General features: G+C 48.8%; 1 protein-coding gene across 1 annotated transcript; it reads left to right on the top strand.

Annotated features, from left to right (window-relative positions):
• Positions 1 to 3,665: 3,665 nt before the first annotated feature.
• Pdx1 (pancreatic and duodenal homeobox 1) lies at positions 3,666 to 8,156 on the top strand. The gene is made up of 2 exons (XM_076872571.1): positions 3,666 to 4,071; positions 7,711 to 8,156. Exons 1-2 carry the CDS (start codon positions 3,666 to 3,668, stop codon positions 8,154 to 8,156), a joined length of 852 nt encoding a protein of 283 aa, XP_076728686.1.
• Positions 8,157 to 16,193: the final 8,037 nt, after the last annotated feature.

The following is a 16,193-nucleotide window of genomic DNA, read 5'->3' as shown; positions in this document are numbered from 1 at the left end:
AACTGCGACAGATCACAGGGGTGCCCAAGGGGAAGAATGCAAAAGTGACTGTGAATCCTTAGGACTTTCAACTTCCTTTAATACATTCAGCAGCAAAGTGAATTGAGTGCCACAGAAGCATTAAACCAAAAAAGGATGGGACAGGTGTCTGGGGCCCCCATTCCTGGGAAGGAAGTATTGGGAGGTGGAGGGAAATGAGCATCAGTACTGGGGTATGCTGAACCTCCTTGTTTGCCTTTCTCACACTCAAGAGAGCCAGTAAGGGAGAGAATAAGACAATTGCCCAATAAAATTCAATTTTTAAGTTGCATTTCTCTGTACAACAGGAGGGGCTGAATTATCTGGAAAATAATTTCAACTCTCTAGACATTGCTACTAGATTGTTTTGCTCTATGAGTCAATCAGAAACCTTTGATTCCAGGTGGGAGGTCCTTTCTTCCCTCAACCCTCAGTTAATTTTTGCTGGCCCTCTCCTAACTGGGTACCAAACTCAGGATTTACAAAAGTAGCAGAAGGGAAGAACTGATTTGTCCTAGGGGAACAAAAACTTGTCTACATCAGTACCGATTAATGGCAATGCTAATACACGCAAGTAAAAAGCCAATTATGTCCCCAATATTGCAAAAAAAAAAAAAAAGTCAATTATTAAAGGAGTATTCTCATTAAGGGCATTAAGGGTATCATACTTATTTACAAAGTTTTTCACCTCAGGATATAACAATTTTTATTTTCGACAACAGATTAATTTTAAATGAATATGCTCTAGTAAATCAAATTCCATATAAATTCAGTCTGGGAGTTAAATGAAGTTTATTTTTGTCGTTGTGTTTTTAATTCTCCCCTCCCCCCACACACACACACTTAGAATGGGATACAGTGGCTTAAAAATTCTTAGCACCAAGCCAAAACCCGCCTTTGACATGCCTATGAAACCACCTAGGAAGACTTGGTCACTTACTAAAAACAAGGTAACCTGGTTCTCTCCGAATCTCGGAGAAAGGAAAGGGGGAAGAGGGCAGGCGCGAGGACTTCCAATATCAGCGAGGACTATCAGGACGCCCTGCTAATAAACGACTTTTTCACTGTCCACACTCTAATTGGTTTACAGCCTTTTTTGTTTATTTATCCATAAGTGCTGCTGTTAAATGGCTCGGGAAGGCGCTCGCCTAATGGCTCGGTATCGTGGCCAGGCCTCTGGGAGGCGAGGCGGCGTGCAGGGGGCACAGGCGTCAGCGGGGATCCAGAGCGGAAACGCATTTCACCTGTAATGGCCTTGGCGGTTTTATGGTACCAGGACCTAGATCCACAGAGAAATACATGATCTGGCTCAGTGGAGGGTTCTGAGGGATGCATCCTTCGTGTGGATGTACGTGATAATCAGTCCTGCTAGCCTTGCACTACCTAATACTAATTGGCTGAATGACCTTTGTTTCCGGCGCCTTTTTTAGGAAGCAAAAAGCAGAAAATGCCACTGGTGAAAGTGACAAAGTGACTCCAGTGACCACCACCTTCAGCACCACCATCACCACCGCCGCCCCAAATTTGTGCTCATACCAAGGTACCCAATTTTTTGCCACAAGCTCAGCGGCGAATTTACTTTGTGCTGAAAGCCTCTTTCCTTTCTGCAGGGTCGAGCAAAATATTAAATGGGAGCAAATGAAGCATCGAAATGGAGGCCAATTTACAGAAATGTGCAATTAGATGAGAAGTGCAAAGTAAACACTCCGAAGGACCCGGGGAGGGGGTGGGGCACAGGCTGAGTCCAAGGAGGGCGGGTGCCCAGGGGAGGAGCGGGGTGGGGTGGGGTGGGGGGTTAACCAGGGGGAGGGGAAAGGTGGCCGATCTTTGTCCCGAGCAGAGCTCCGGGTCCGCTCATAACCGCGTAGCCAAGTCAACTCGGCAGATTATCTCCGAGGGTCAACACGCAGCGGCTGGGCAACCCCTGTCCCGCCCTGTCCTACTGATCGATGTGGTCACTCGGGGCCGAAAGATAGCGTCAGTTCCTCTGCGGCCACTGCGAACAATGGACTCATTGACTTAGGCGCGTAGAGATTAGGTGCACGGGTCGACCACCTTTCACTCCCTGGTCTCCTGTGGCCACAGGTGGCCCTTTTCCCTGAAGAAATGGCCTTAACTACGCTCAACCCGCCAGGCTTCCTTTGGCCTGCCCTTGAGAACCCCGGCATCAACAAACCTGGGAGCCGCACACGTTCCCAGGCTACTCAGTGGCTCCCACTCTTAGTAAAGCAAACGGCAAGACAGCACCGCTACCCCCACGAGAGAAAGAATCTGAAGGGAAATCCAAATTCCCAACTGGCTTTTTTGTCTTTTAATGAAAATGAAGAGTATTCAGAACAATGCTTTCATCCCTACGCATTGAAAATGCAAATATTTCCAGTGGGATAAAATATATTAAACCTACTCGCAAAGATCTAGTTAGGAGAGTCTGGTCTCCTATGATTTTTCTCTTGCTTGGTTGCTTGTGATTCACACCATCATTTGCAGAGGTTTTTCTGCACAGATGGACAGTTTTCCCAAAACCCTCCCTGGCGGCTGAAGGAAGGTAGGCGTTTCGGGAGGACAGGGTCAGAGATTGGCTCCACGGCACAGCGCCAGCGAGTCAGTGTCCTTGGTCTGGCCCCGGCCGAGGGAATGGGCGCCATCGTTGGTGAATTTCACACCCCGCCAGTGGGTGTGAAAACGTGACTGGTTTAAGACAGGACCCCATAGTGCCCAGAAGTTACCGAATAAGTCGAAGCTACTCGCAGATGTTGTCACGCAAATGCAGTTTTTATTTCGTTTTGTAAAGACCCGAGGCCTCTGCCAGCCTGCCTTATTTCAATCAGAAGGTGAGGGGGGTGTGCATTCTTTGGCCCCGGTCCGGAGATCCTGGAACCGAGAGTTGTCAAGGATCTGAGGTCCTTGTGCCAACCTCTGCCTGGCCTCTCAACCACAGAGGGACCCTGCTTCCCTCTCTCTCACCACAATAGAAAGTGGCCAAATGGATCCCAATTCCTAAAATCAAAATTACTGATACCCTTCAATTAAAAAAAAAAATCTATTCCTGATTTCTTCAAAAAGGGAGCTAGGAGCCCTGGGTTAAATCAAAATAGAAACAACTGCTTTCTACCTAGAGTTGGGGTCTGCAAAATTTTCGACTGTATTCTCCAATTTTTTTAAAAAATTACAATTTCAACATGCCTATTTAGGAATTATATTAATTAACTAATATTATTATTACATTATAGAAAATACAAAGAAAATATAAACGTTTAAAGCACGATGGAAAAGATTCCATAAATAAACAGAAGGTCTAACAATTTCATGTATCCTACTCTGGAGAGGCATCCAGGCATATGCAGCAAACTCAGCTAAGAGAGAAAATTGAAATAAACGCAGGTGCTCGCGCGTACCTAGGTCTCGCTTCTTAAGGCAGTCAGCCAGGCCAATAATGGCCCCAGGTTGAGCCACGTGGGGCACGACGGAGCCTATGGCGCTGCCTACGGGCCCGCCTGTCGCTGCGGACTGCAGGTTCCCCCTGAGAACAGTGGAGAGCTGTCAAAGCGAGCAGGAGTAGCGCCAGGAGTGGGAGCGCCGCACAGTGTCAAGTCCCGGGCTGCAGCTGCCTTCTCGAAGCTCCTGGTCCCCAAGCACCTGCTACGACCATGAACGGTGAGGAGCAGTACTACGCAGCCACGCACCTTTACAAGGACCCATGCGCGTTCCAAAGGGGCCCAGTGCCGGAGTTCAGCCCCAGTCCCCCAGCATGCCTGTACATGAGCCGTCAACCCCCACCGCCGCCGCCCTCCCAGTTCCCCGGCTCCCTGGGAGCACTGGAGCAGGGAAGTCCCCCGGACATCTCCCCCTACGAGGTGCCCCCCCTTGCGGAAGACCCGGCCGTGGCGCACCTCCACCACCACATCCCTGCCCAGCTCGCGCTCCCCCACCCGCCCGCTGGGCCCTACCCGGATGGAACGGAGCCGGGGACCCTGGAAGAGCCCAGTCGAGTTCAGCTACCTTTCCCATGGATGAAGTCCACTAAAGCTCACGCGTGGAAAGGCCAGTGGGCAGGTAAGCCTGGCTCTTTTCCTCTTTCTCCTCTCGATCTCTGGGCTCGCTGCCCCTACCTCAAAGAGTAAGCGCCCCCCTGGGATGTCTCCCGGTTCCAGTCCTCAACCCCCTTGGATACCAAGGGGTCAGACTAAATTATCCCAGGCCACCTGCAGAGAGGCGCTTTTAAGGTCCCTTTGGGGGCATCTTTCCCAACAGTTCTCCTCCTAGGAGCTTAAACCTCTTCCTTTCCTGTGTGCTGGGCCCATCTTAGCCCCCAAAGCACCCAGTATGCGCCACCTCTAGAAAACAGAGTGTCAGCCAGGTTCAGGGCTTCGGACACTCCAGCGGGCTCCTTCTCCAGCGGGCTATCTAGCAGCCAAGGACTAGCAGCACCCAGGGTGTCTCTGTCCCAGACCCAAGAGCTCCTTAGTAGCTCCAGGCATCTCACTCCACCAGACCTGCACTAGAGGCTTCCTGAGAGCAACACAGACCCTCTCAGGGTCACGAGGTACATGTATAAAGGCAGGAAAGGGAAGGAAAACTTCATCCATCTAAGCCTGAAAACTGTCCCGCCGCCCTGGTGGAGGAAACCGGGTGGAGGTGAACAGGAAGGTGTAGGGCAAAGCGAGGAGCTCACCTCTAGACTGAAGGCTGGCCGCTCACCCCTCCTTGGAGCCAAGCAGTTGGGAGAAGTTCTGAGATGCTAATTCGTTTTTTACTAACCCAAAACGTTTGCAAAGGTCTCCTCTCGCTGCTTCACGGGAAATTAAGTTTGCAGAGGGAATCGCGTCCTTCCTGCACTGTAGACCCAGGGAAAAGGGAATCCTGGGTTCCCCCGGCCATAAGCGCCAAGTTTTTCCCAGCCGGGAGGCGGAGACGCAGAGCAGCCCCCAATTCCCTTCCTCCCCGCCCAGAGCTGGAGGCGAGTTCCGGCCTGGCCTGTGCCCCCGCCACCACACAATGTTATCGCTTCTGTGCCGCCGAAGCCACTTCTGGTAACACACCTGCACTACAAATAGTCGCTTTTTTTTTTTTTTTTAAATCTTTCAACTTGACAGTCGGGCACTGGAAAAGAAGCCCGATCTGGCAACCCCTGGGAACTCTCAACGCCCTGTTCGCGGGGTCTGACCAGGGAGCCCTACTGACATTGACCTGGGCGCGCAGCCCAGCGCAACTTTGAATAGGGCAAGGGGAGTAGGGTTCGCCCAGGACCCTAAGGGCTCCCCTCTTGTTATTTCAATTTCTCGCTAAGGCAAACATCCAAACATCCAAACTGGGCTGCGATCATCCCCACCTCTAGCGAAACCCGGGCGATACTGGCACCAGATGCTGCCGAGGTGCCCAAGAGTACTAATCCAGCTCTAAAAGGCCCAGGATTAAGACCTTGCAACCTCAGAAGGTGCCGGATTCTTGGAAAGCAGAAAGTCCACCCCTCAGCTTGGAGGCTCCTGCTGGTAGTTTCCTGCCAGGGTTGTCTTTCCTCCAGGATTCCCTTACCACAGAGGGTTTCTGGACCCCTGGTCCTCGCTGCTCCTGCCCTCTTGGCTTGGGACTCCCTCAGGATAAGGGTAAGATGATTTCAGAGGTGGTATAACTCCTCTTTTCTTCCCCAACTGCTGTTGTCCATCTCTGGGCTGGTAGCACTTGGGCTCAGGTGAACCCAAAAAGCCAGGAAGTAAAACCAGAAAAGAAATCAACAGACTTTCCTGGGAATGAGGGACGCCTCAGGGCTAGGAAGTCCAGGTCAGAGAGGCAGTTGCTGGATGCTCTGATCACTGTATCCTCAGACCACAGGGAAGGGGCCGACCACAGGGAAGGGACCCACCGTGACTCCATTTTCTTGTCTTGAGAGCAGCCTGCAGGGCACTGCTGAGGCCCAAGGTCTTCCAGGAAACTTAACAAACTTAGAGGGTTGGCCAACCCACCTGCTGGTGCCTGGTAATTTCAAGCCCCTGGGAAGTGCAAAGTGACCCAAGGGCCCTCATTTCAGTAGGAACATGAATACTAATGACAATAGGAACTTCTGAATACCTCGACCTAAAAGAAGTGCATCTGCTGCTCCGGCTGCCCAGCTAAACCTCTTTACTAGCCCAGATCTGGGGCCCTTGACATCTTCCCACCAAGAGTCTCCATCCTGAACCTCCATCCCTTGTCACCCTGACCTGAGCAACAGGTCTCCCGGGGTAATAGACCCCTGCAGCCTCTGACTGCAACTTGGCAAGGTTCTCAACTGGGGAGGGGTGCTGGAGAGGTTGTGGGTTGAATAAAGAACCATGGGTGGTCTTTTTAAAGGTCCCACTAAGTCTAACTCGCCTGTCTCCCAGGCCAGGGAAGAAATGAAAGACTTAGAGATGCCCCTCAGGGAGCAGAACTGCTCCACCAACTGGAGTCTGGGCCCCTGACCCGGCTTCTGAGGGCTCCTCTTCTCGGCCGCAGGTTCCATCTTCCGAAGCAAAATTAAGCCCTCGCCCTCAACACGCACATTCTCCTTCTAGATTCTTAAATGCTTCCCCATTAATTACAAGAGAAATGTCTCCTCCCTCCTTCCTAAGACAAAAGCCTCTTTCCCGAGCTTAGGTGGAGCTAACCGCGCCAGCGTCCACAACCTGAGCGCAGTTGGTTCTTAGCATAGAGGAAAAAAATTCGGACCTCAAGGAACGCAGCGGCAAACACCGAGTGTGCAGCGCTCATTTCTCCGCCCCGCCGGCGTGTTGCTTCCTGGAAACCTCAGCCTGGAGCTGAAAGCCCTATACCCTTGTACTTTTTGTCTACACCACCACTCCCTCCCTCCTCCCTGCTTTCTTTCAGATCCACATTTGGGCTCTGGACCCCGCACCTGCCCTCTCCGACTCCGCCCGCATTTGGAGAGCAGGGCAGAGTCTGGGGCTAACAGCAACCTGCCCCACCAAACGTGACCTTCCCCAGACAGCATTCTTTTTTCACGCATCGGTGGATCAACTGAGATTAAAATACCAATTACAGAGAATTTAACCATCTCTGAAGTTGGGGAGATAACTATATGAAGAAAAAAAAATCTATGATTAGATATAACAAAATATCATAACATTTTGGCACAAGGGTTTTCAAACTGGGGTTGCATCCATTAGTTTGCTGTGAAATCAATTTACTGGGTTGAGATTAGCATTGTTTTATCGAAATAGTGAACAATGAGAAAAAAAAGTATCCTACGTGGTAAAGGTTGGATTTAAGTCTTGAAATGTTTGTCAGTGATATATCCGCATGTGGACTGGATAGGGACCTCAAATAGACTTATTATGGGTCAACGTCAGAAGGTTTGTTAAGAGTAAGTCCTGTGTGAAGGCTTTTTGTTGCCTTCATAGAATCCAGTCGATGGACATATCTTACTATATGCATCAATTCAAACACCGGTTAAATGAACTCATTGTAGAACCGCTCCTTGGCAGGGCCAAACGTCGGCTCACGGTGAGCGCGCAGCTTTGGCCTCCAACAAAAGGCTCCCTTGACTAGGGAAGCTGCATGCACCCACAGTGAGCTCTGAGGTAAGGCGGTTGGGGATCAGCAGCCCAGCACCGGCAACGCGACAGTTCCCTGGCCAGGAGCTGAAGGGGTTGGGCTGTGTGGGTGGGGGCTGGGTGGGGAGCCCGAGGCTACACTCACCGACTGTGTCGCCCACAGGCGGTGCCTACATGGCGGAGCCGGAGGAGAACAAGCGAACGCGCACCGCCTACACGCGTGCGCAGCTGCTGGAGCTGGAGAAGGAGTTCCTATTCAACAAGTACATCTCGCGGCCGCGCCGGGTGGAGTTGGCGGTAATGCTGAACTTGACCGAGAGACACATCAAGATCTGGTTCCAAAACCGCCGCATGAAGTGGAAAAAGGAGGAAGACAAGAAGCGCGGCAGCGGGACTGCGACCGCGGGTGGCGGGGGCGCGGAGCCTGAGCAGGACTGTGCTGTGACCTCGGGTGAGGAGCTTCTGGCGCTGCCACCTCCGCCACCTCCCGGGGGGGCTGTGCCACCCGCTGCCCCTTCTGTCGCCCGAGAGGGACGCCTGCCGCCCGGTCTTAGCGCGTCGCCGCAGCCCTCCAGCGTCGCGCCTCGGAGGCCGCAGGAACCCCGGTGAGAGGCAAGGGCTGCTCCCTACCCGGCGGCTTCGACCACTCGCAGAACAGGGGGGAGGGGAGCGGGCCTAGGATCCCGCGAGTGGATAGGGACCCTGGTAGTTGGATGGGGTGGGAACTGTGGGGCCCACCCTAAATCGGAGTGGAGAACCTGTACTTCCAGGCTCCGGTGCCAGAGAGGGCGCCGCAGGGAAGATGCTGACACATCTCCTGGAAGAAGACACCTTAGTTTTTGTAATATTTGGGACCTCTGTCTATTGATGTGATGAGATTGATGGTTTGCGCGACTGCTGCGCACATTCGCTCCGCGCCTCCAGCACTCCTTCCTAGGACCTATTTAGAGAAGCCGACTCGCAACACCCGAAAGTGTACAAATTGGAACGCTCCGCCACATACTGCAGGCAAGCTTGACTGGGTGCTTTAATCTGTCCAGAAACAAAGCCAGTCTTACTCCGACGACCATTTTACTTTTAGAAATAAAAGGAAACGTTTGAGGTTTCAAAGATCCAGTGATATTGTTGTCTATGACATAAGAATGAGTCCTCTTTCTCCCTCCTCCTCCTCAAGCCAAATACCTCCTTGGCATACATCCTTCAACCTGCACCCCTTTCCTCTGAAGAAGAGAAAATTCTTTCAAGTCTCTCTGGGCAGCTGCAGGGTTGGAGCGAAAGTACAGTGCAAGCAGAGTCCCTGGGAGCCCCAGTTGGTCCTACGGAGCTGGGATACCCGCGTGGATGACCTCGAGTGGTAAGGGAAAAGAAAGATGGATCCTTGAGAGACCGACCTCTAAACTAAAGATATTTGGAGTTTTCTATTTAAGATGTGAATTTAGTTCCTGATCTTAGGGCAGGCAAGCAGGGTGACCTGGTGCACCTTGTAAACAAAACTACTATTCACAGAGCCAGTATGATTTCATATCTGTAGAAATCATGAAAATGTAGGTGACTGGAGTGTTTGAAAAACTGGTTCTATTATTTAAAGTTTTAACATTTCCGAGGGTTTTTTTTTTTTTTTTTTTTTTTTTTTGTTTTGTTTTTACAAACAGTTCTGTAGTTTCCAGCTCAATTCCTCCTTTCAAAATCAGGGTGTTGTGTTCAGGCTGTTTGTGGAAACTGCTTAATAAATATGGATAATATGAGAAGAAATGAAAGTCGATTCTCTCCTTGCTTTGCTTCAACCCTTTCCTACAGGATAATGATTCCAATTCATTTTGTTGTTAGATTTTTTTTTTTCCTGAACTAACCAGGGAAAAGCAGATAATGAAGTAACATCACACTTGGGTTTTGAGTTGGAGCAGCATATGGGTGGTGGATTTCCTTTTCTGTTTTAAGAGTCCTGTTCTTGAGATGGCTTTGGCCGGCAACAGAGCCGGGGCATCCAGAGTTGGTATTGTCAGTGGCTAACAGTGAATGCGGTCAGAACCAAAGCAGCACACTGAAGGCAGGAATCTCGCTGCGGTCTTGGACCTTCACGACCTCTTCTTTCCCCTTTACGCACAAGCTACCCGATGGGCTGATGGGCGAGGCTTTTTTCCATGACTCCTTCAAACAAAGTGTTACTTTGGATAAGTCTCTACCCGCCCCCCCCCCCGCCCCCGAAACCCAATAGGAGGAAAGTCTATAAAAGGCAACAATGCCCTGATTTAGTGGGCTTCTAACCTCTAGTGCCACCCTGTTTCTCCGCAGCTCTCCAAGGGCGTTTTATCCCTGCTATGCGCGAGAACGCGCCTGCGCCTCCGGAACCCTCCCACAGTTCCCTGCCAGAGGCTCATTTCTTCAGTCACTGCTTTTATTTTCTTTTACAAAGAGAGACGCCATGCGTTTGTTTGTTTGTTTGTTTGTTTGTTTTTGGTTTTTTTGGTGAGAGAAATCATGCCCTTCAGCAAGCGGGATGTGGGGAAGCTCTGAATCAGGGGAACTTTCTCATAATGTGACAGTGATCTTTCCAGGCGGCCTCTCCACACCCCTTGGGTTCTGGAGTGCGGCAAATTTTCATTAGGGCCCTGGGTCCCTCCAATATTGGGAATAACCTGGTAAAATTATCCAAGCCCTCTGTACCTTGGTTTCCTTATACATAAGGTGGAGGCAAATATTGTATTACTTCACGGAGTAGCTGTGTGATTTAAACCAAGGAATACAAAAAGTGCGAAATTCAGTATCTAGAAAATAGTTATCCCTTCGCAATTATTAGCTCTTGTTTTATGGCCATTATCACCATTTTCGGAAGCAATTACAGGGATGCTGCTGTGAAGTTGGTTTTGCTCTCACCTGCCCAGGAGCTCCTCTCCTTTCGCAAAACCTCGCACACACCGCGATTGGTCTGATCTTCATTTATATATCCACAAATCTTTGCTAGAGCATGTTCTATTTAAAGCCCTTCCTCGTAAATAAATTCCTTTGGTTTCCCACAGAAACTTGCTGCCCAGTTGGTGGAGATGCTGAGATTTGTGAGCCAAGAAGTTGTGGGGAGGGGGGCCATACCTAACCAGGCGCGCTCTGCAAGGCTGGAGTCCCAATCTCCAGTCCGGTGTACTGGAGGTGTGTCTTCTGAGCGAGGGCTCCAGGGTTAGCCAAGGAAGAAGAGGTACAGGCCCCCCCCCAGAGCTGTTTCTTGGACTGCTGATGGAGCGGGTGCTGACGTTTCCAGCGTGCATACTCCAATCGCCCGGTGCTCCGCGAAGATCACCCGAGCTTTTCCGAAAGCGGATCAAGGCGGCGCTCCGGTTCTAAGGCTCACCGCTCTGTTTGGATCCAGCCCTCCTTACCTATGCTTGGCCTTGATTAAATCACTTCACTCTCCGATGCTTCGTCATTGGAATGGGTTATAATGAGGATGAAATGAAATGATATATTCGAAGAGCTTAGGCGGGGCTTGGCGCAAATTTTCCAGTACACGTGGTGGGATTGGAGGAGATGAGATGCTGTTGTTACTAGTAGAGGCTGGCCTGCCAGGGAGGCCAGCGGAAAGCAAAGCCCAGTGGCCAGACAGGCTTCCAAGATGAACTCGGGCTCCACCGGAGCAGTGGAATTGGGGCGAGAACTCGGTCCCTACTCCTCATCGGTGGGACGAGACTCGACCTCAGCGGTTCTAGATGAGGCCCCACAGGACCACTCGCATGCGGCTGCACGTGTGTACCTGGAACTCTGAGCCATCAGGCCAGGGGTCTTGAACTTGGAACCTCCAGAGAGGCCAAGTTGCTCCCAGCTCCCATCCTGAGTCCACTCAACGCTCCCGGGTCTTCCGAGTGAGGCGGCATTGAGAAAAACAAACACCAACCAACAGGAAAGACTTCTTTCCGAAAATGAAGTGATCTTCTCCAGGTCCCCAAACCCCAGGGGTGATTGCGGTAGCAGCCGCCCCTGAGGGTCTGTCGGCAACCTCTGCTGGTCAGGCTCAGAGTGCTCCTTTCATATGATGAGCTCCAGAGGTGGAGGGAAGGGTCCGAGGCGGAGAAGAGCGCGGCTCACCTGGGGATGCTCAGTCCCTGGCTCTGGTGAGCGCCCGCAGGGCGTCGAGCCCCGGAACCCCGCGGACATCCTTACTATGCTCCCTGCGCCCAGAATTCCAAGAGGGCCTAAACTTGAACTTCCACGCCACGCCATTCCCCGGAAAGTCTCGGGAACAGAACCACAAGCCCCGTCATTTCTCGAGGCGAAGTACGTTCGCGGTCCAGCGATCTAGGTGCGGATGCTCGCCCAGGCGGGGCCGAGGCTCCTGGTGCGCGCCCCCTGCAGCATGGTACTCCTGGCTCTTTTAAAGCCGCCGAACCCTGGAAAATTCAGCCCCAGGTCCTCACTGCACACACAGTTAAATGGCAGCAGCTAAAATTGAGAACCCGGATTGAAAAATCCAGAGAGCTCGCCACGATGCAGGCGGAGACAGGAGAGGGACTGACCGCTTGTGAGTTTCCGCATGTCGGTTCTGTCCCCAGCCCTTGTTGAAGACGCCTAGTGTGGGATCACGTAGTGCCAAAAATAGTGTATGGGAAACAAAATACTCCTTTTCTTCTATGATACATTTCTTCCTGTAGATTAGCTATCGGTCACTGAAAGTTCTCATCTCAGCTAAATCCATACCATACCGTAATAATATCTGGGAGTTGGCGGCGATTTCAGGTCCTACCTATTGTTTTAACAGTGTTGATGTCTGTGATCCACTTGTACTCTTGACTCCAGAGTTGGAGCCTGAATACATTTAGCAATAATTCCTGGGCTCTTGCTCTCTACCGAGCATGACTGGAATCCTTCCTGAGAGTCATCACAGCTGTGGAGGTTAAATTTATTATTGGTTAATTGAGAAGTCATTCGGGTTCTCCAAATGTCTTTTGAAGAACAGGCTGCTTCATTTTCCCAAATTAACTTGACCCCCTTTGTCTAGTGTCCAGGATATGTTCTCCCTCAAGTCATTTGTTCGATGCATTTAAGACTGAAATGTAAGCATTGCCCTGTCCTTTCAAGTTGGTAAAATCTTCTTATTCTTATATTTCTATCATCCCCACCATCGATAAATCTCTCTGATTCTGGGTGTAAGTGTGTGTGTATGTGTGTGTGTGTGTGTGCCTATGTACATGTGATTTATGTCTGAGGGTGAATCTATCTTTGTGTGTCTAAGTATGCCTGCATGGCCCATGTGTTTGTGTGCATGGTGTTTAGGGTGTCTTAGGTGGGTTGTCATGGTGACAATGATCAGGTGTATTTGGGGACCAGAGATGGCTCCCTATATACTTTTTTTTTTTTCCTCTTAGTGCTGGGGATCAAATCCAGTGCTCTGCCACCAAGTACACTCCCCACCCCCATCATATACTCTTTTTTCCACTGGACACATCCATCTCCCAAGCATCTTTCTGATTATGATAACTGTCTGCTTTCAACTCTTTTATTGGAACAATGTTTGAAGGCAGGAAAAGCTGTCTTTAGAGGGACACCAGGTTGAAACTTGGTAAAAAGTGATAGATTGCTAAAACACTACCACAAGGAATTCTAAAATCTTTCCTAAGAAAACTTTAGTTACCAACTAAGGTATTTCATGACTTCACCTATACAACCTCCTAAAAATGAAGCAGTTAAAAGAGGGACATTCACAGATCACACTGAATCAACTTTTACTCAAGCCCAACTCTGGCAAGGTACATGTTGAGGCAATAAACCTGATAGGAAATTGAGGCAGGGCAACAAAATGCAAAGAAACCGAAAATGATTCAGCCTCTATTTCTGGACAGCTCCAATAGTGGGAAGAGGTCAACAAGAAACTGGGTAGAAAAGGGGAGGTCAAGCTCTACAAATAGTGGCTCTGAATAACTTTCAAGAGTGAAAGTAGCTGGCTGATTTAGGTTTCCCAGGTGTTTGGGTTATCTAGTGACAGATAAACAGTCAATGCCAGGTTCCCATAATAAAGTTATATTTACATATCTATAAGATGGAATGGTTATGATAAAACTCTATTCTCATTCTCTCTCTCTCTCTCTCTCTCTCTCTCTCTCTCTCTCTCTCTCCCCCTCTCTCCCCCAACCCCCTCCCTTAACATTTTCTCAGGTTGGGGGTGTAGCCATTGATAGAATCCAGCACACCCAAAGCCCTGGGTTGAGTCAACAACACAGCATATCTATCTCAATCTCCCCCATGCTTTTTCCTCTCTCCAAATGAGATATCATGGCTTTTGAAAGCATAGAAAGCTTTAGCTTTAAGCAATTTTTTTTGTACGTGTGGGGGGGGGGCGCACTGAGGATTGAACCCAGGGCCTTGTGCATGTGAGGCAAGCACTCTACCAAATGAGTTATATACCCAGGCCTAAGCAATATTTTATAGTTCAACTTCAAGTTGAAATGCCTGGAGTCTTTCCATAAACACAGAGCATGAGGACACCTTATATATATTAAATATATACCATACCATCAAAATGCATTCAAATGCATTCAGGATTTCTGAATGCACTATAGAATACACTGACTTTTCACTTCTTGTCATAATCACATGTATACAAAGAATAACTATATTTTATTGTAATTTATATCATTTGAATAAGTTTTATTTTTTTCCTGAATTATCAATAAGCCTGATTTTAATGGTATGAAATTTTGAAAAATCATATCTCCTATTTTTACATGCTGTAAAAATTCAGAAGTTTCATACCTCTAGATATGTCTAGAAATGCTGCCAATTTAAAAATGATATATTACCTGGAACTATTTCCACTTCAGTAGCTCTCAAAATCCAATAAAATGTCCAAAATAAATCTCTAAAAATGGAAATACTGCATTATTGGATTTGTTGCAATAAATGCATGCACACTTTGATTTTAATTTTGAAAGACATGATCATAAGTAGAATAGAGCAGATTATTTCTCCTTTGCATGAGTGTGTCTTTCCACAGAGACAGAGGAAATAGGTGTTAAATAAGGCACAAACCATAATTTATGCTACCTTTTGTCTTGCAACCCAGTGGAAGAGAAAGAGAGAGACCCTAGCTATCTATAGTAATTAAATATTGGACTGAGAATATAACTTAATGATAGAGCTTAGGAAAGAAGGAAGGAAGGGGAAAGAAAGAGAAAAAGGAAAGAGGAAGAGAGAGGGAGGAAAGGAGGAAGGGAGGTTGTATCTCAGCACTCTGGTTAGGGATCACCTTCTGGTGTACTATTTACTGTCCTTCTGAACTAGAATGAATAACTTAATCCCTTTGAGCCTGTTTACTCCCCTGGAATTAAGGATAATCCCATCTCATGTGATTGTTGTGAGGATTAAAAAACAACAACAATGTATGTGAAGAATATATTCATTGGAAGTAGAGTCCTTTACAAACAAGAGGTCCCTCCAGAAGCTGTGACCTTTCTTGTCTAGATCAGTGACAGCCTTCCACTCAGTGGCCTCAGAGCAACAACAGCCAAGTGGACTGGATGTGTGATCTTTTCCCTGGGACTCTAAGGTGCTTCCTCAGGGGAACAGCTAGGTCTTGTCCTGGCTTTTCACAACAGAAAAGCACATTGGTACTGACCAGGTATAGGCAAAAATAAATCAACACTGCTGTAAGAAGCAGAGCCCTGAAGCTACATTTCTTACAACTGTGATGCCCACATGCACCTGGCTCTGTACCTAAGGCATCTGTGTTTAATCTAATTTAGGAACAGCCTGGTGGCCAAAGAGAGAAATGGATCTTTGATGAAGTGAAGTTCCTTTAGAGAATCCTTAGGTCCTCAAGAATAAGAAAAGATCACTGGACCTCCTTTTTTTTAATATTTATTTTTTAGGTGTAGATGGACTCAACAAAATGCCTTTATTTTTATGTGGTGCTGAGGATTGAACCTGGGTCCCGCCCGTGCTAGGGGAGCGCTCTACCGCTGAGCCACAATCCCAGCCCCTGAACCTCCTTAATAAATCATTTGCTTAGATGTTACTGTATTGGTCAAGTTTGGTTGTGACTAACAGAGATCCTAAACAACAGTGGCTTCAGAGTACAAAGTTAACTTCTCTCCTACATGGAGGTCTGAAGGTAGGTAATCCAGGATAGGAATGTGGCTCCAGAGTTGTTGGGACCCAGGCTGCTTTGGCTTTCAGATTCTGCTAGTCCCTAATTGTTGTCCCCTCCAGTCCCATGGGGCACTCCACTCACACACACTTTCTAAGTAGCAGGAGGGATGAAACAAGGAAGAGGTGTATCTCTGTCATAGGCAGAATTATAGTACTTAAAAGCCTGAAAGATGTCCATTCAAACCTGCGAATATGATCTCTTATTTGCAAAAGGGAATTTACAGATGACATTAGGTTAGGGACCTTAAAATAAAGAGATTATTTTGGGTCACCCCCCAGAGACCCTATATAATCCTAAGCTCTAAAAAGCAAAGAATAAAAAAGAGAGGCAAAAGGAAAAGGCAAAGGTTTTCCAAGTGTGTGTGGAAGGGTGCAGGGGTGTCTTGCAGAGCCATCTTGGCCTCTGAGATGAAGAAACCCACGTGCAAGACCTGGAGAGAGTCCCTTAGGAGCAAAGGCCAGCCTGCCAGTGACAATCAGCAAGGAAAACAGGACCTCAGGTCTCCAACCACAAGG

Source organism: Callospermophilus lateralis, chromosome 12 (genome assembly GCF_048772815.1).
Source record: "Callospermophilus lateralis isolate mCalLat2 chromosome 12, mCalLat2.hap1, whole genome shotgun sequence".
Lineage (NCBI taxonomy): Eukaryota > Metazoa > Chordata > Mammalia > Rodentia > Sciuridae > Callospermophilus > Callospermophilus lateralis.
The sequence above is the reverse complement of the archived record's forward strand: the minus strand, read 5'-3'. Positions and strand labels throughout refer to the sequence as shown.